The sequence below is a fragment of the Hippocampus guttulatus genome, chromosome 15, assembly GCF_054856545.1.
Source record: "Hippocampus guttulatus isolate MCC_2025c chromosome 15, RoL_Hgut_1.0, whole genome shotgun sequence".
Taxonomy (NCBI): Eukaryota; Metazoa; Chordata; class Actinopteri; order Syngnathiformes; family Syngnathidae; genus Hippocampus; species Hippocampus guttulatus.
The window spans coordinates 15516946-15530876 of NC_141275.1; the positions used below are offsets into that span (position 1 = coordinate 15516946).

General features: G+C 47.6%; 1 protein-coding gene across 3 annotated transcripts; it reads left to right on the top strand.

Annotated features, from left to right (window-relative positions):
* The first annotated feature begins 247 nt into the window (after positions 1 to 247).
* Positions 248 to 13356, top strand: clip2 (CAP-GLY domain containing linker protein 2). 3 transcript variants are annotated; one of them, XM_086131379.1, is made up of 18 exons: positions 248 to 1084; positions 2133 to 2318; positions 4829 to 5340; positions 5513 to 5637; positions 5783 to 5996; positions 6990 to 7187; positions 7257 to 7360; positions 7804 to 7864; positions 8368 to 8418; positions 9297 to 9590; positions 9978 to 10487; positions 10557 to 10608; positions 10736 to 10819; positions 10905 to 11061; positions 11332 to 11491; positions 11602 to 11795; positions 11923 to 11985; positions 12075 to 13356. In XM_086131379.1, exons 2-18 carry the CDS (start codon positions 2210 to 2212, stop codon positions 12097 to 12099), a joined length of 2913 nt encoding a protein of 970 aa, XP_085987505.1. In that variant the 5' UTR covers positions 248 to 1084; positions 2133 to 2209; the 3' UTR covers positions 12100 to 13356. The 3 variants fall into 3 exon arrangements, with proteins under 3 accessions (XP_085987505.1, XP_085987506.1, XP_085987507.1); XM_086131380.1 differs by having other exon boundaries at positions 251 to 1084; positions 11602 to 11790; positions 12075 to 12229; XM_086131381.1 differs by lacking the exon at positions 8368 to 8418 and having other exon boundaries at positions 251 to 1084.
* The last annotated feature ends 575 nt before the right edge of the window (positions 13357 to 13931 follow it).

Genomic DNA, 13931 nt, shown 5'->3' on the forward strand with positions numbered 1-13931 from the left:
AAAAGTTAAATATGTGAGTGAATCTCACCTCGCGTCAATATTTTGGGTGTTGGCGGCAGCTCAGAGGTGACGAAAATCTTAATAAATTTGCCCTATCACACATACGTAAACATAATAATGTTCTTGCGCAAATTTGTCAACACTAAAATCTGATCTGAATCTCTTCGTTTTAAGAGTCCCTTTCTTCTGTACGATTTATGTTTATATCACATGATTTTATGACAGCCTATGAACACATTTCATTTTGTGTTTTTATTCGGCGTGAGTTTACGACCATAATGGCGTCTTTATTAGACAAACCGAATGTGTTTGTTAGTGCTCATGCCGGATGCTTCCGGTTGAACTACTCACGCATAAAGAGCGTGAATGAAGGCATCATTTATGGGTATAATGTCTGCGTGTTACAATTTTCATAATTACAACGACGCTGAAATATGCGGCGGGTGAAAATGAATCTAAACGTTGTAAGCCTAAAGCTGTGGCTTGTGTATGTAAGTGATGGATGGTTCAAAAAGCCACATTTTTTAAAAGGAGTGCGCCATTGGCTTGGAGGGAGGAGGGGGACAGGCTGTAGTCTTCTCATCCGTCCCCCAGGAGGCTGTGCTTCCCCGGTTCCCTTTGTTCCGTCTCGCCGGTGTGGGTTGAGTCGGTTACGGGGAGGCTGCGCTCATCCCCCAATAATAACAACAACAGCAGCAAAGCACCGAGGAGAAAACCCACAAGCGAGGGGGCGAGGGAAAAGAGCCCCGGAGGAAGTCACGCGAAGACGGGTGTTGCCTTTTGGGAAGAGACGAAGAAAGAAAAGTTGCCTCTGATGCGTTCGCGGTCGCGGGCAAAAAGTCGGACAGAATTGCAGGGTGCGAAAACGACACATTGGGGAGACTTCAGGTCGTTTTTCGATGCTCGCTTTCGGGAACCTAAGTGCTAGCCCGTCAGACGGATCCACGCGGCGGACTCAACCCTTCTGCCACTCTAAGCATCCATATTTGCATCCCCCCAGCCCAGGGAGTGGCATCCTCCCTTTTCCCTGGAAGGAAAATTCCAAGCGTCTTCCCTTTATATCTGGACCCTCGTGTGAATCACCGTGAGTATTTACTGTGTTTGTTTTTTCTTTGTTGAATGGGATGAGGCGTTTTTTCCCCCTTCCTTGCCCCAGTCTGTGGCTCACAACAATGGAGCAAAGTGATGCATTTTAGTGGAGGTGCGCATTATGTACCCCCATCTCCATCCACCCGCCCCAGCACTATCAGGTGCAGGCCTCAAGATGGTGGAGGCTTTCATTTGGAACAATTATCAGCATCCATGACCCATTTAATAGCTCTGCATGTGTCACCACATGCCACAATATTAGGGACGGGTGGGGGTGTGGGGTTGTGTGATAATTATGATGGATGTTCATTTTTAACCGTGTGGCATCCTCAGCGAGGGTCTGATGGAACATTGTGTTTGTTATTGGGCTCGAAATTGAAGAGGCGCTGCAGTATATCAAACTGAGAGGTGCCGGTAAAATTTCGTGAGACCTGACTGGAGGAAATGCAAGAAAATTGCATGTTTTATTAGAAACTAATAATTTGTGGAGAACATTGAAATGGAGAAACTGCTGCTTTTTAGCGAGGAGGGTGGCTTCAATGGAAATTTTCTGACAAGGGACAAAAGTTCTTATATGTAGCATACTGCACATAAGAGTCATTCAGGAAAAATAATATCCAGAAAAAAATGGTGATGTATAAGAATAAAAGCCACATTTAAAGAAAAAAAAATCCGATTTTGTTTTGCAAGTTGTCACATTTCAAGAAAAAAATGTGTTTGGTAACCAGAAATTTAGATATGTTGGAATTAATTACGAAAAAAAATCGTAAACCGATGACAATTATGCATGAACGAACTCTAACTTTTATTCTTCTAGCATTAAAATCCGAAGGACTTTTTCGTCTTTCTTTGCACGTTATTTTAGTCACGAACACCCCTTAAAATCTGTCTAATGTAGAATGAACCAGCAGTTGAAAAAATATCCAAATATGTCCTTCATGTATGTTCCAGTCATGGTTCATTCTGACTGTCTGTTCTGCTGCCTTTTGTTGGTTTTAGCGACATTCCCTCTTCCTGTCTAATAACCTTTCCTACGTTTACAGCTGTAAAACATGGAGGGAGACGGTCACCGCCTTCAAGCTTAGTGCCTTCGCCATTTTTTAAAAAAATCAAATAAACCATGAACATGCTCAAGTCCAGCGGTCTGAAGATCCCCGGCCGCGGGCCCAAGCATTCCAGCCCGATGGGAAGGAGCGCAACCTCCTGCTCCCCCGTGCCCCTCAAAGACAGTAAGTCACGCCCTCCCCCGCTGGGAAAAATGAAGGAAAACGTCTGGTCGTCATTGCTTTTTACTGACTCACAGCTGTGCTGCGTGACACGCTATTTCGCGGAATACACATGATGCGCGCTGTAATAATCGTCATGGTTATATAATTACCGTAACCGTCGTAAAACCCTTTATTCATTGCACAGTTCTTGAGCTTTTTAGACAAAAGTAGTACTCGCTCCATTCTGAAGGAAAAGAAAATTGAGCTGAATGTTTGCCAAGATTTAACCAAGCCTTTCTCAGTCTGTCATCCAACAGCACTTCACAAAGTGTCCGGTAAATGAGTTTGCTGGTTTTAACCGCACGAACGAACGTAGTAGAAATTGTCGCTAAATGGGCGTATGAAATCCCAGCCTGCTCAATGTAAACACAGCTGCTTCCCACGCGTTAGCTGCTAAATCACAGCCTTGATGTCATGTTAGCATCCGCTCGACATTGTGTTCAACCGCGCTAACGTTGTAATCATGTGGGCTATTTATAAAGCTGGTCCCCATTTTGTCGCGCTAATGATTATTAAGTACGAAAGTGATTGGCGGCTAATCCCACGTGGCGAAGACATCCTGTAAAAGGTTGTACGTGAACAACGCTGACTAATGTTAGCTTTCCACTTGAATCCTAAAATTATGACTTCAACGAATACAACTAAACTAAAATGAAGCCTTTTCCAAATAAAGAAAAACGAACAAACCCTCGCTTAAAAACTCATTCAAACCAATTAAATGTCATGAAAAATGCAAAACTGTTGTAAAGTTTTTGCCTCAAACACATTTTCGTCAGAGGGGGGTTTCCTTGCTTTGGATGCACCCCGGGTGGATGTTGGTGTTGGGCCCGCCCTCGGCATGACCCCGGTCATTTGGTAGCATATCTTGTTTTACGACCGGTAGGTTTCGCAATTTCCGCGCGTCCTTCCAGAGGTCATTTTTCTTTATTTGTACCCGGCGGCTTAAATGGCATCACGTTACAGCCATCCACGTTTGGGGATCAGAAAGATAATCCGTGAAACGTTGCACGCGGCCTAACATCTGTTTCCGAGCTGGGATCTGTGCGACAAGGATGGAACCAGGGCTAACGAAAAAAAAAAATGCTACATATGCTAATCGTTATGAACGGCTGAACAATACACCCGACCAAAATGTGATTCCTCATGTGGTCTCAACGTGATGCGCCTCAAGTGTTTTTGTTGTTTTGTTTCAATGTAGCTAAACGCTTGCCCCGCACAAACGAAGAACGTCTCAATCGCGACACCTGCGCGGAACCCCCCCCCCCCCCCCCCCCCCGCCAGCTGTGTGGTCAATAGCCCCGACTTGATCTTTTAGCGCGGCCTCCTCCATCTGCCGCTGTCCGCGACTGGATTTGAAGCGCTTGTAAATAACCGAGGCGGGCCGGTGGCGAGAGGTGTGTCCACTGCCAACGCTGGGAGATGGAAGAAAGTTATGTGGAGGTTTCATTGTGCGTAGGAGGGGGGGGGGGGGGTGAATGAATGGCGCCTGTTCACATTGCCCGAGCACAATGGTCAAAGTGGAGGCTTGTGTTTGGAGCCTTCGCTCCGGGTTGGCTCCCTTTTTTAGCCCAAGCCCCCTCGTGTTGCCTCAGCAGGACAAATCGCAGGCCCGGATGGTTGCGTTTACAAGCGCTTAGCAGCATTTCCTGTTTTCTTCTCCAGCTCTTAAATGGCCCTCGAACCTCCTCCCTGGTCCCCGCTCAGCTCGAAAAGGGCTGATCACTGACGGTGCAAACCAGGCGTCCTCAAACTTTTGGAGGCCATGCGCTATTTACACGGGAATGCTTTTGGATGAAATGTGCCCCCGAAATGGTAGCTTCAAGCCAAAATGGCTGACCTTCTGTTGACCTTCGGTGAACGGGAAGTCAGGTTTTCTTCATATATATTATTTATACACAGGTTTTGCCAAGTATTAGTATTAGTAGTTGCCATAACGAGTCCCTTTTGGGCGAGTTTGAGGAGGATGCGCGCATTTTGAAGTCACCCATTTCCATAACAACAGCAACATATGGCAGCAATTGGGGCATAAACCTCCAGCATTGGGGCCACAAAGCCTCGGGCAGGTTTTCAACTCGGGGTGGGGCAGAGCGGCCAGCAAAACTCACACGCACTCACATTTTGCAAAGAATGGCGAGTTGAACGGCAGATGCGTCTCACTGACCCACTTTTCGGGTTCCAATTAGAGTCGGGCGACACAATCTGCGCCGTTGTGCTGCAAACTGACACACGCGTCTTGCTTTTTTTTTTCTTGCCGGCACGACGACATGGTCAAAAGGGGATTGATGAGGAGAAGCTCACAATGTCGGCACCGTTTTGGACGCCGCTCAAGGTTTCCTCAAATAAAATCCAATGCCAACTTTTGTTCTCTTTGCCTCCGCATTGTGGCGGCGGGGGAATAAAAGTGCCTTATTTTGCGACTGTTATTTTGTCCCCCGGTCCAGTGCTTTAATTGTAATGTTGTCGGCCGGCAGATGCTCCGGTCAAGCCCAGCACGCCGCCCAAAGCGTCGGAGGAGGGCGACGAGGTGGCGGGCGACTACACGGTGGGCGAGCAGGTGTGGGTGAATGGCGTGAAACCCGGGGTCATCGCCTACCTCGGGGAGACCCAGTTCGCCCCGGGCCAGTGGGCCGGGGTCATCCTCAACGACCTCCTGGGCAAGAACGACGGCTCGGTGGGCGGCGTGCGCTACTTCGAGTGCCAACCCCTGCAGGGCATCTTCACGCGACCCTCCAAGCTCACGCGGCAGCCGGCGGCCGAGGGCAGCGACGGCCTCTCCGCCGAGTCCCTCTGCGCCCATAATCAGACCCTGCAAGGCGGCGGGGGCGCCCCCGTCGGGCCGCGGGCGGCGGCAGCGCCGCCGCTCCGGGACGGCCTGCTCAACAGCGCCATCAAGACGGGAAACGAGTCGGGCTCCAACATGTCGGACAGCGGATCCGTCAAGAAAGCCGGCGATAAGGACCTGAGGGCGGGCGATCGTGTTTTGGTGAGACTCTTTTTCTTACGTGCAACGATGGATGGATGGATACCTAATTACGGAAACAATCAATAACCGTTTTGAGCAGGGAGAAATGGGGGGGGGGGGGGTCATCAATGAAAGATACAAGATGAAAAGAAAATCAATTTCTCATGGAATAGAAAAATGTCTGTGCCCGAAGGTGGGAGGCTCCAAGATGGGGGTGATTCGCTACATGGGGGAGACGGACTTCGCCAAGGGGGAGTGGTGCGGCGTGGAGCTGGACGAGCCTCTGGGGAAGAACGATGGCGCCGTGGCTGGGACAAGGTATCCCCCCCCCCCCAAAAAAAAAAAAAAAAACCTTCTGTTAAAGCTTGGACCTTCGCACCCACTGACTTCTTGTCTTGATGGGACAGTTTAAAAAAAAAATTAAAAAATGAAATCAATCTATCCGCCCCTCGCCGCCCTGCAGATACTTCCAGTGTCTCCCCAAGTTCGGCCTGTTCGCTCCCATCCACAAGGTGATCCGCATCGGCTTCCCGTCCACCAGCCCGGCCAAGGCCAAGAAGAGCAAGCGCGTGGCCATGGGGGTGTCGTCGCTGGCCCACAGCCCCAGCAGCTCGTCCATCAGCTCCGTCAGCTCGGTGGCGTCGTCGGTGGGCGGCCGGCCGAGCCGCGCCGGCCTGGTGAGAGAACGGCTCCCTGATCGGGAACGACGGCTCCGTCGTTACTTTTTGCTGATGAAGGCACGCGCGGCCTCAAAAACGGCGACGGCACCGCAAATCGATTTCCGTCGCCGGCTCGCGCCCCTTTTTCTACTTTGCTTAATTGCCGGCAGCCTTTCTGATCAACTTGAGTCTCCGTCCGTCGTAAAAACTGCCCCCCCCCCCCCCCCCCCCCCCCGTGATTGAGCGACATTGATTCACTCGAAATACACTCGCTGGCAGGAAATTCTGCTCCAAAGCACAAAAGATTAGAGTTTTTTAAAATGAAATATTTATAAAGAAAAATAATGTGCTATACTGTGCGAGTTTGTGTTGTTTTAGTTTGATTTTAACAGTATTACTATTAAGTATACAACATGCAATTCTAAAACCATTTCATAAATAGAGTTGATTGATTTCATTAGAATTCATCATGACTGCACGTTATTATTCATAGTTGTTGTTTTTTTTTTATTATTTATGGAGATTTATGATTTGTATTCAGGGGTATTTCTTTTTTGCTACATGTAAAAATATAAATTCTTTAATTTTGCGTCTTCTAAAGTACCCAAATTACATAGCTATTTTAGATGTACCGTTTTATTAATGTTTCTAATTTTAAATTATTTTTCAATTATTAAAATTGGTAGTTTGTGTCATTTGTAATTTGTATCAATTATTTCTTATCTCAATTATTCATTTAGATGAACAAGAGAATTGCTACAAATAATTCAAAGTCAGCTGCAGTGTACCACATGTCCTGTGTTGGTAGTTTATGATCATTAAATAGTATATCATGCATTGGCAATATTCTGCATATAATAGATCGTAATTTACCGCCCAAACATTTTCAGGCCTGGCAGAAATGTCTCAAACACTAACCCCGAGCGGCTTTGAAAATGCCGCATCATGTCGTCCTTACCTGTTGATTTATTTCCCTCGTCCCTGCCTGATACGGCGCCGACTGATTTCAAGCTGACGGAGACGTCGTCGCGCTACGCCCGCAAAATCTCGGGCACCACCGCGCTGCAGGAGGCGCTGAAGGAGAAGCAGCAGCACATCGAGCAGCTGCTGGCCGAACGCGACCTGGAGCGCGCAGACATGGCCAAAGCCACCAGCCGCATCGGCGAGGTGGAGAAGGAGCTCGGCGCCCTCAAGTCGCAGCACGTGCAGGTAGCAAACGCCCGCCGCGCCGAGCAGCCTGTACGGGATCGCTCCATCCTGACCTGATGTCCTTTGTAGTACGTGTCGGAGAACGAGGGCGCCCTCCATCAAGTGACGGCCGCCTTGGCCGGCGTGCAGAAAGCCAAGGTGGAGCTGGCTAATCAGCTGGAGGAAGAGAAAAGGTCAACTGGAAAGTCGTCGCATGTCTCCTTTACCAAACTCGGTTCTTGATTTGATTTCATTTTGAGAATTTTTTTTTTTGTGAGCTTTAGCTAAACGAGTACTCAAGTCAAAGTCGCAGATCAACTTTCATCCATTTATTTGATGGGCCAAACAGTTGAGCTCGCTAATATAAAATGAAAACGCTCACGAGGAGGCCCGACCCACTCCCGTCTCCTCACTCACTCACTCGCTTGGCCATGAACCTGAATGGCACGCATCCAACACGAATACTACAGCGTGCAACTCTGGCCTTAATTCAACTTGTAGATTTTACGTAACAAACATGTGAGCAAAAAGGCTTTGGGGAAGGGTTGAACCAGAGTGATGGCTTTTCACTTCATTTCAGTGGGGAAAACCGATTCGCGCTTAAGCATGTTAACGTAATGCCCATGTTGTTTTTCAGGAAAGTGGAGGACCTTCAGTTCCGAGTGGAGGAGGAGTCCATCACCAAAGGAGACCTGGAGGTAAGCCAAAGTTGAGTCGTCACTTTTTGCTCGGCGGAATTTTCTTTTCAACCAGGTAGCATGCGCTGCAATGACGGAAGCTTTTTTTTTTTTTCTGGTCACATGACTTGTTGCTATGCAGAATTCAAGGGGCGACAGAATGGACGGGTTCATGTTTCCTGGCGACGTCGCTTGTTGATCGGAGTGATTCAAGGGGCAAACCCAATTAAAAGAACTGAAAGTCATGCTCATGAAAGGGAAATTTGGCACAAAAATGTGAGATTTTGTCCACCATCATTTGTAAATCATGATGATTGATCATGATCAAAAATTTTTTTTTGGTATTTTTTTTTTCATTTAACCACGTTAACAATGGGGCTCAGAATGGATTGGCTCATTTCCCCCAGCCGGCTCACTTTTTGGACTCGCAGTTGTGGGAAAGCAAACAAGCGAACAAAAAAAAAATAATAATGATCGGCTTCAACGTTTTATTTAGGTGCAGTAAAGCTTGTTTTTGCCAACAGGGAAGATGCAAGCATGACTCCTCATCCTTGGGGTTGGGTAAGACGACCAAGGTGACCGATTTTTTGTTTGATTTTTTTTTCTCCTCCCCAAAATGCGACCTGATCTTGTTCTGGATGCCACATCTCATAACTTTGCTACTGTCAATTGGGAATTTCTCTGTTGTGAGACGAATGAAGGTTTTCTTATTCTTGTTCTTAACCTTACACACGCTTGCTCTATTTCCTCTTGTGTGCTGTGATGTCTTCCATCCAAATCAAGTAGTGGCTTCAAAGTAGAAAAGGACTTTGCGGTTGTGTCAATTGGATGCTTGACTTTCAGACGATCCGACATCGACTGCTCTCTTCTCACGATTTTCCACTTTGGCACGGGCACGTCGCGCTAATCCAGTTTGAAATGTTTGGACGGGGTGGTACGGATTCCTCTCATTTGGCTGATCGCATTGCTTGGAAATGACACTTGATGACTCTGTGGCCTTTTCTCAGAAAAATAGTTTGCTTGGATTTGTGGACTCTTGTCTTTTGCTTGGCGCTAAATAAATGGAAACGAAAAAAAAGGAAAACAAGCAAACCAATTCATATTGTGTCTTAAAAAAGATGCAATGCAAAAACAACATTGCACTGCACTGATAATTTTATATGAAATCACCTTTTTTTTTTTTTTAATTCTAAATCTTATTTCTCCCAAGTCACCTGTTGCTAGGCAGAATTTTAACCATCGCAGATAAATTTGCCTCCAAGTGTACAGTAACATCAAAGATGTGAACAACATCAGATTTCACAAGATGCATAAAATGAGTCATTTAGCAAATTCTGATTTGGCCAATTGTTTTCGTCATGTTTTTTTAAATAGTATTTTATTACTCATTTGTATTTTTCAAAATGACACCACATCTCAAATATAATAACTCCTCTGTTGTCCCTGATGACAGCAAACCACAGTGGAGGAGCAGAGTCGCATTGCCCAGCTGGAAGAGGAGCTCAGCCGAACCAGAGCCGAGATGGAGACCCTGCGGGTTCGGCCGCCGGGCTCCGCCGCCGCCGCCGCCGCGGGGCCGAGCCCCGCCGCCACCCGAGCGCTCGACGCGGAGACGTTGGCGGCCGGCCGACAGGAGACCGAAGCCCTTAAATTGCTGGCGGAGAAACAGAGTCAGGAGATCTGTGAGCTGAAGCTGAAGGTCCAGCAGTCCACTAGGGAGAACGTGGACATGATGGATGCCTGGAAGGTAACTAGCCAATCACGAGCCGGGAAAAAAAAGTCACTTGCGGAAAAGGCAGTTCATTTGCGAGCAGTCAGACGGTGCTAGCTTAGCATCTGTTAGCCACGTTTTAGCGTCTCTGTGCCAGTGGTAGCCCTCCACCAGTTATAGGTTGGCCTTCGTTAGCCCACGAATGAATTGTATTGTCATCTGTTGGTTTAGCAACTGTTAGCCACATGTTAAGCATCTTTGGCTTTTGTTTTGGCCCAAGTTCATCATGTATTGGTCTTTGTTAGCCGTATATGGGCCTCTGTTAGCGATGCATCTTTCAGCTCGATGTTGATAGGTATGTGGGCCGTATAGTTTTATAGGAAAAGGCCAGCTTTTAATCCTCTTTTGCTCGTCCCCACGCAGGCGAAATTCGACTGTCTCGTGAGCGATCACCAGCAGTCACTGGAGGAGCTGAAGGCCTCCTTCTCCGGCGGCCAATCCGCACCCGAGGGCCAAGAGCCGGGTGTCCAGGAGCTGCGGGCCGCCCTGGAGGGCCTGAAGATGGAGCACCAGCTTGAGGTGGAGAACCTCAAGGCCAAGTACAAAATCGAAGCCGCCATCCTCACCAAAGAACGGGAGGACCTCTGCGCTCGCCTCCAAGACGCCAAGGAGCAAAGCGGTCGGGAGGCCGCGGAGGAGGCCTCCGACAAACTGCGGAGGGCTGAGAAGAGGCTGGCAGAGATGGAGGTGCTTCAACGGGAGCGCGACCGAAGCGCCCGGGAGCTGAGGGAACAGCTGGAGATGTCCGAGAACAAGGTGTCGGAGTACCGAGCTTTGCAGGAAGTCAACCAGGAGGAGGTCCAGAAGCTGCAAGAGAAGCTGAGGGTGACGGCCAATCGGCTGCGGGCCATCCAGACCGACCGCGATGCTCACGTGAGCGATAACTAGCAACACTAGCATCCGGTGTGTGATGGACACTTGTGTAACGCTTTATTGTCATAGGTGATCCAAGACAACCACCTTTCCGACGAGAAGCTAAAGCAGAACATTGAAGGTACGACTCGCGTTTTGTCCAACGGCCCGTTTACGGCGCAAACGGGTTGAGCCGACATGACCGTAATTGTCCTAAATGCTCTTCTCCCAAAGTCGCGAGGATGTAAACCATTGTGGGTTTTTTTCAGAAATCACGGAGAAGCTGATGAAAAGGGAAAAAGAGGTTTCCACTCTCACCTCCCAAGTCGAAGCGCTCAAATCTCAAATTGGAGGCAAGTCTAGCAAACAACGTCGCGATATTTACTCGACAAACTCCAAATGTTTCTCACTTTTTTTTTTCTTTTTTTTTCCCGGCAGTTCTCGAGGGCAAAGTTCGTACGGGGGAAAGGAAGGCGGAAGCTCTGGCGCGGGACAAGTTGCGCATGGAGACGGAGCTTGAATCCATGACCAGGAAATCCCACGATGCCTCTGGGCAGCTGCTCAGCATCGGCCAGGAGCTGTTGAAGAAAGAGGGGTAAATTGGAGCTATCAGCTTAGCGTCTGCCGGGATCTTCTTGTCGTCACGTTGGCCTTGTGTTATTGTTCCCTTTTTAGCCGCGCGTCTGGTAGCCGTTTGCTTGGCCTTTCTCGGCCATACGTGGTCCTCGCTTAGCTTAGCATCCCGTACCCTTGTGTTAAATCTGTTCAACACGTTTTCGCAATTGTTCGCCCCTCCTCGTCGGGCCACATTTCAGTGTGAAAATGAAGGCCTTTTGTGACTCTGTCCGTACTTGGTTGGTACCAGGAGCCTCAACGAGTTGCGAGTTTTGCTCCTGGAGTCGCGTCGCCACTCTCGTGAGATGGACAAAGACCTCAACCGTGAAATGCGCAAGGCCGAGTGGAAGGTGAAGGAGCAAAAACTGCAGGACGATATCAAGACGCTACGGGACAAACTTCTGATGCTGGTGAGAAAACCAAGGCCGACACATTTTCGGATTTGGCAATCAATGGATGAAGTGGAAAAGCATTTTTTTTTGTTGTTGTTGTTGTTGTTTTTACTTGCCTTTTATTCCAGGGCCGTGAGAGATTCTCCCCGGATCACCGCCGTCACTCCATGCTGGACCCTTCGGCTCTGGACTCTGAGGTGACCCGCCTTCGCCAGCAGCTGCTCGGCACCGAAGACGCCCTGAGGACGGCCCTGGAGCACAATCGGCAGGTGGACCAGCTGGTGCAGGCCATGGGCAAGCATCCGGAGAAAAGCCCGGTAAGGTACTCTGTTGCCGTTAGACGCCAGGCGAACCCCGTTCAGGATCAACGATGTTGAAAATGGACGGGTGGGAGGTCTCCTCTGAAACGGATGCCTCCTTTCAAATCAAGTCCGGTTCTTCTCTTCCAGATGCACGGAGCCCGCAAATCAGCCAACGGAATTCACCACCAGGAAGCCGACAGCACTCAAAACGTCCGTATCTTCTCCGGTTGACTTTTCTCATGGTGGCGTACATCCGCCGGTGCTGAAACCTCTTTTTGTTGTCGGCTCGCCGTTTTCAGGAGCGGCACTGATGGTGAAAGCTGAGAATGGATCAACGGGGACTCGAGAGGAACGTCCGAACCTGCCACGGACGCATGAAGTTGATACCGTAACCACGCACGGTCGCCGTAAAAGCACCTTTTTATTGAGTTGCAAGGACCAAGTACTGTAAATTAAACGCCTCGTGGGATTCGAGACCGAAATTAGCTACCCACGAAGGCGACTTTCCTTGTTTTGCAGTTGCGGGAATGCCTCGAATCCAAGAACTTTTACCACTGGGTCACTTTTGTTTGTTCTTTTATTTATTACGTTGAAATAATCTACCGCGAGACTCGCAGAGCGTGCAGAAAGATTCCTGTGTGCTTGAAAGTTGAAGTGGCCATGCGGAAGGCTCCGTGTCACAACCTGTAAAATCCTTCGCGAGTATGATTGACTGGGTATGAAAGTGACATTTCAAAGAAAACATGCCCAAAACTTTGCTGCGATAAAACTTTTTTTTTTTCTGCTCAAAAGAACATTTCACAGTTCATACAGGTGATAAAATAAAGTAGCGCTACTTGGTTCGTCCAGATCCGAATTTGCACACCAAGGTCTCACTGGTTGTACCTGTGACAGCTCCAGAAAGAAACCACGCCATGTTTCCAATGATTGGACTCAAAATGCCACAGCTCATACAACGACCCCAATAAAAATAATAAAAAAACAAGATGCAGGTATGTCCACTTCTGGTATTAGTCGCCAAGGTGACTAGTTGCACCTGTTCCAGAGCCGGTAAGACATCAATCAATTTATGGTATGCGCGATTGGACTCCTCACTGTCGAAAGTGCCACCCTAGTGCCAGGCATGGATGTACACCAATTGTTCCAGCGCCAAATGCAATCATATTGGGTATGGTCCTCATCTGGAAAAATCAAGCTGCCAAAATTAACACATTTGATGGTACCACCCCCAAAAACAAGACCGCTCAAGCTACGCTAACGAACACCGTATGGCTACTGTCTGTATCTGTTTTCCGGGGCTAAAAAGCACCAGTTCTGCAATCTGTCAAAGTCAAGACCCCAGTGACAAGCAAATGTACACATGTAAGTTATGACAAGACTTTTCTCTCATAGTGCAGGAAGAAGAACAGAATGGCTGGTGGTTTCTTGGGCTCAAACCTGCCAGCATCCAAGGTCTTCCGGCTGTTTTCAACCGTTTTGTGGTTTGTAGTTGGCTGTCGTACTGTAACGGGAACGCTCATGATCGAGATTACTGCCGCTATGCTTTCCCAGACTGACTCATTAAATACTTACAACCCAAAACGGTTTTCTTCTCTTGGGTTGCTGCTGCTTCACATCTACAGAAGTACTTGAATCCATCTCGAATGCGCAGGTGTGTGTGTGTGTGTGTATAATTCTTTATTTTACAATATATTTGTTAACATTTCATATGAATTACATCTTCAATATTCACATATTGAAAAAGAATTATCTACACACCTTAAAAGTATCATGCCTGACTTTTTTTTAACAGACCTTTTTTTTATGTAGCGTATTTGACCCTTGCACTTTGGTTAATTTTTGTATTATGCAGATTGTACATACATAATTTGAAAAATATTTATCATATTTTTAATCGTTTTGATTTGCTTTTAAGCAGTTACCTTTTCACTTAGATTATATGTATTCACCTCCTTTTTCTTTCTGGTAGAAAGCCCTGTTTTTTTGGGGGGGGGGGGGTTTATACATATATTTTTGCCCTAAATGACTTTTTCACGAGTACTTTAAAAACGATCTACGCTGTTTTTAAATGTGTATAAATCAGAAAACAATGGTTTACTTTTAAAAACGCTTTTCTGCGCATATTTTTTCAGCCGCATTTTTGTTTCACGTGACAT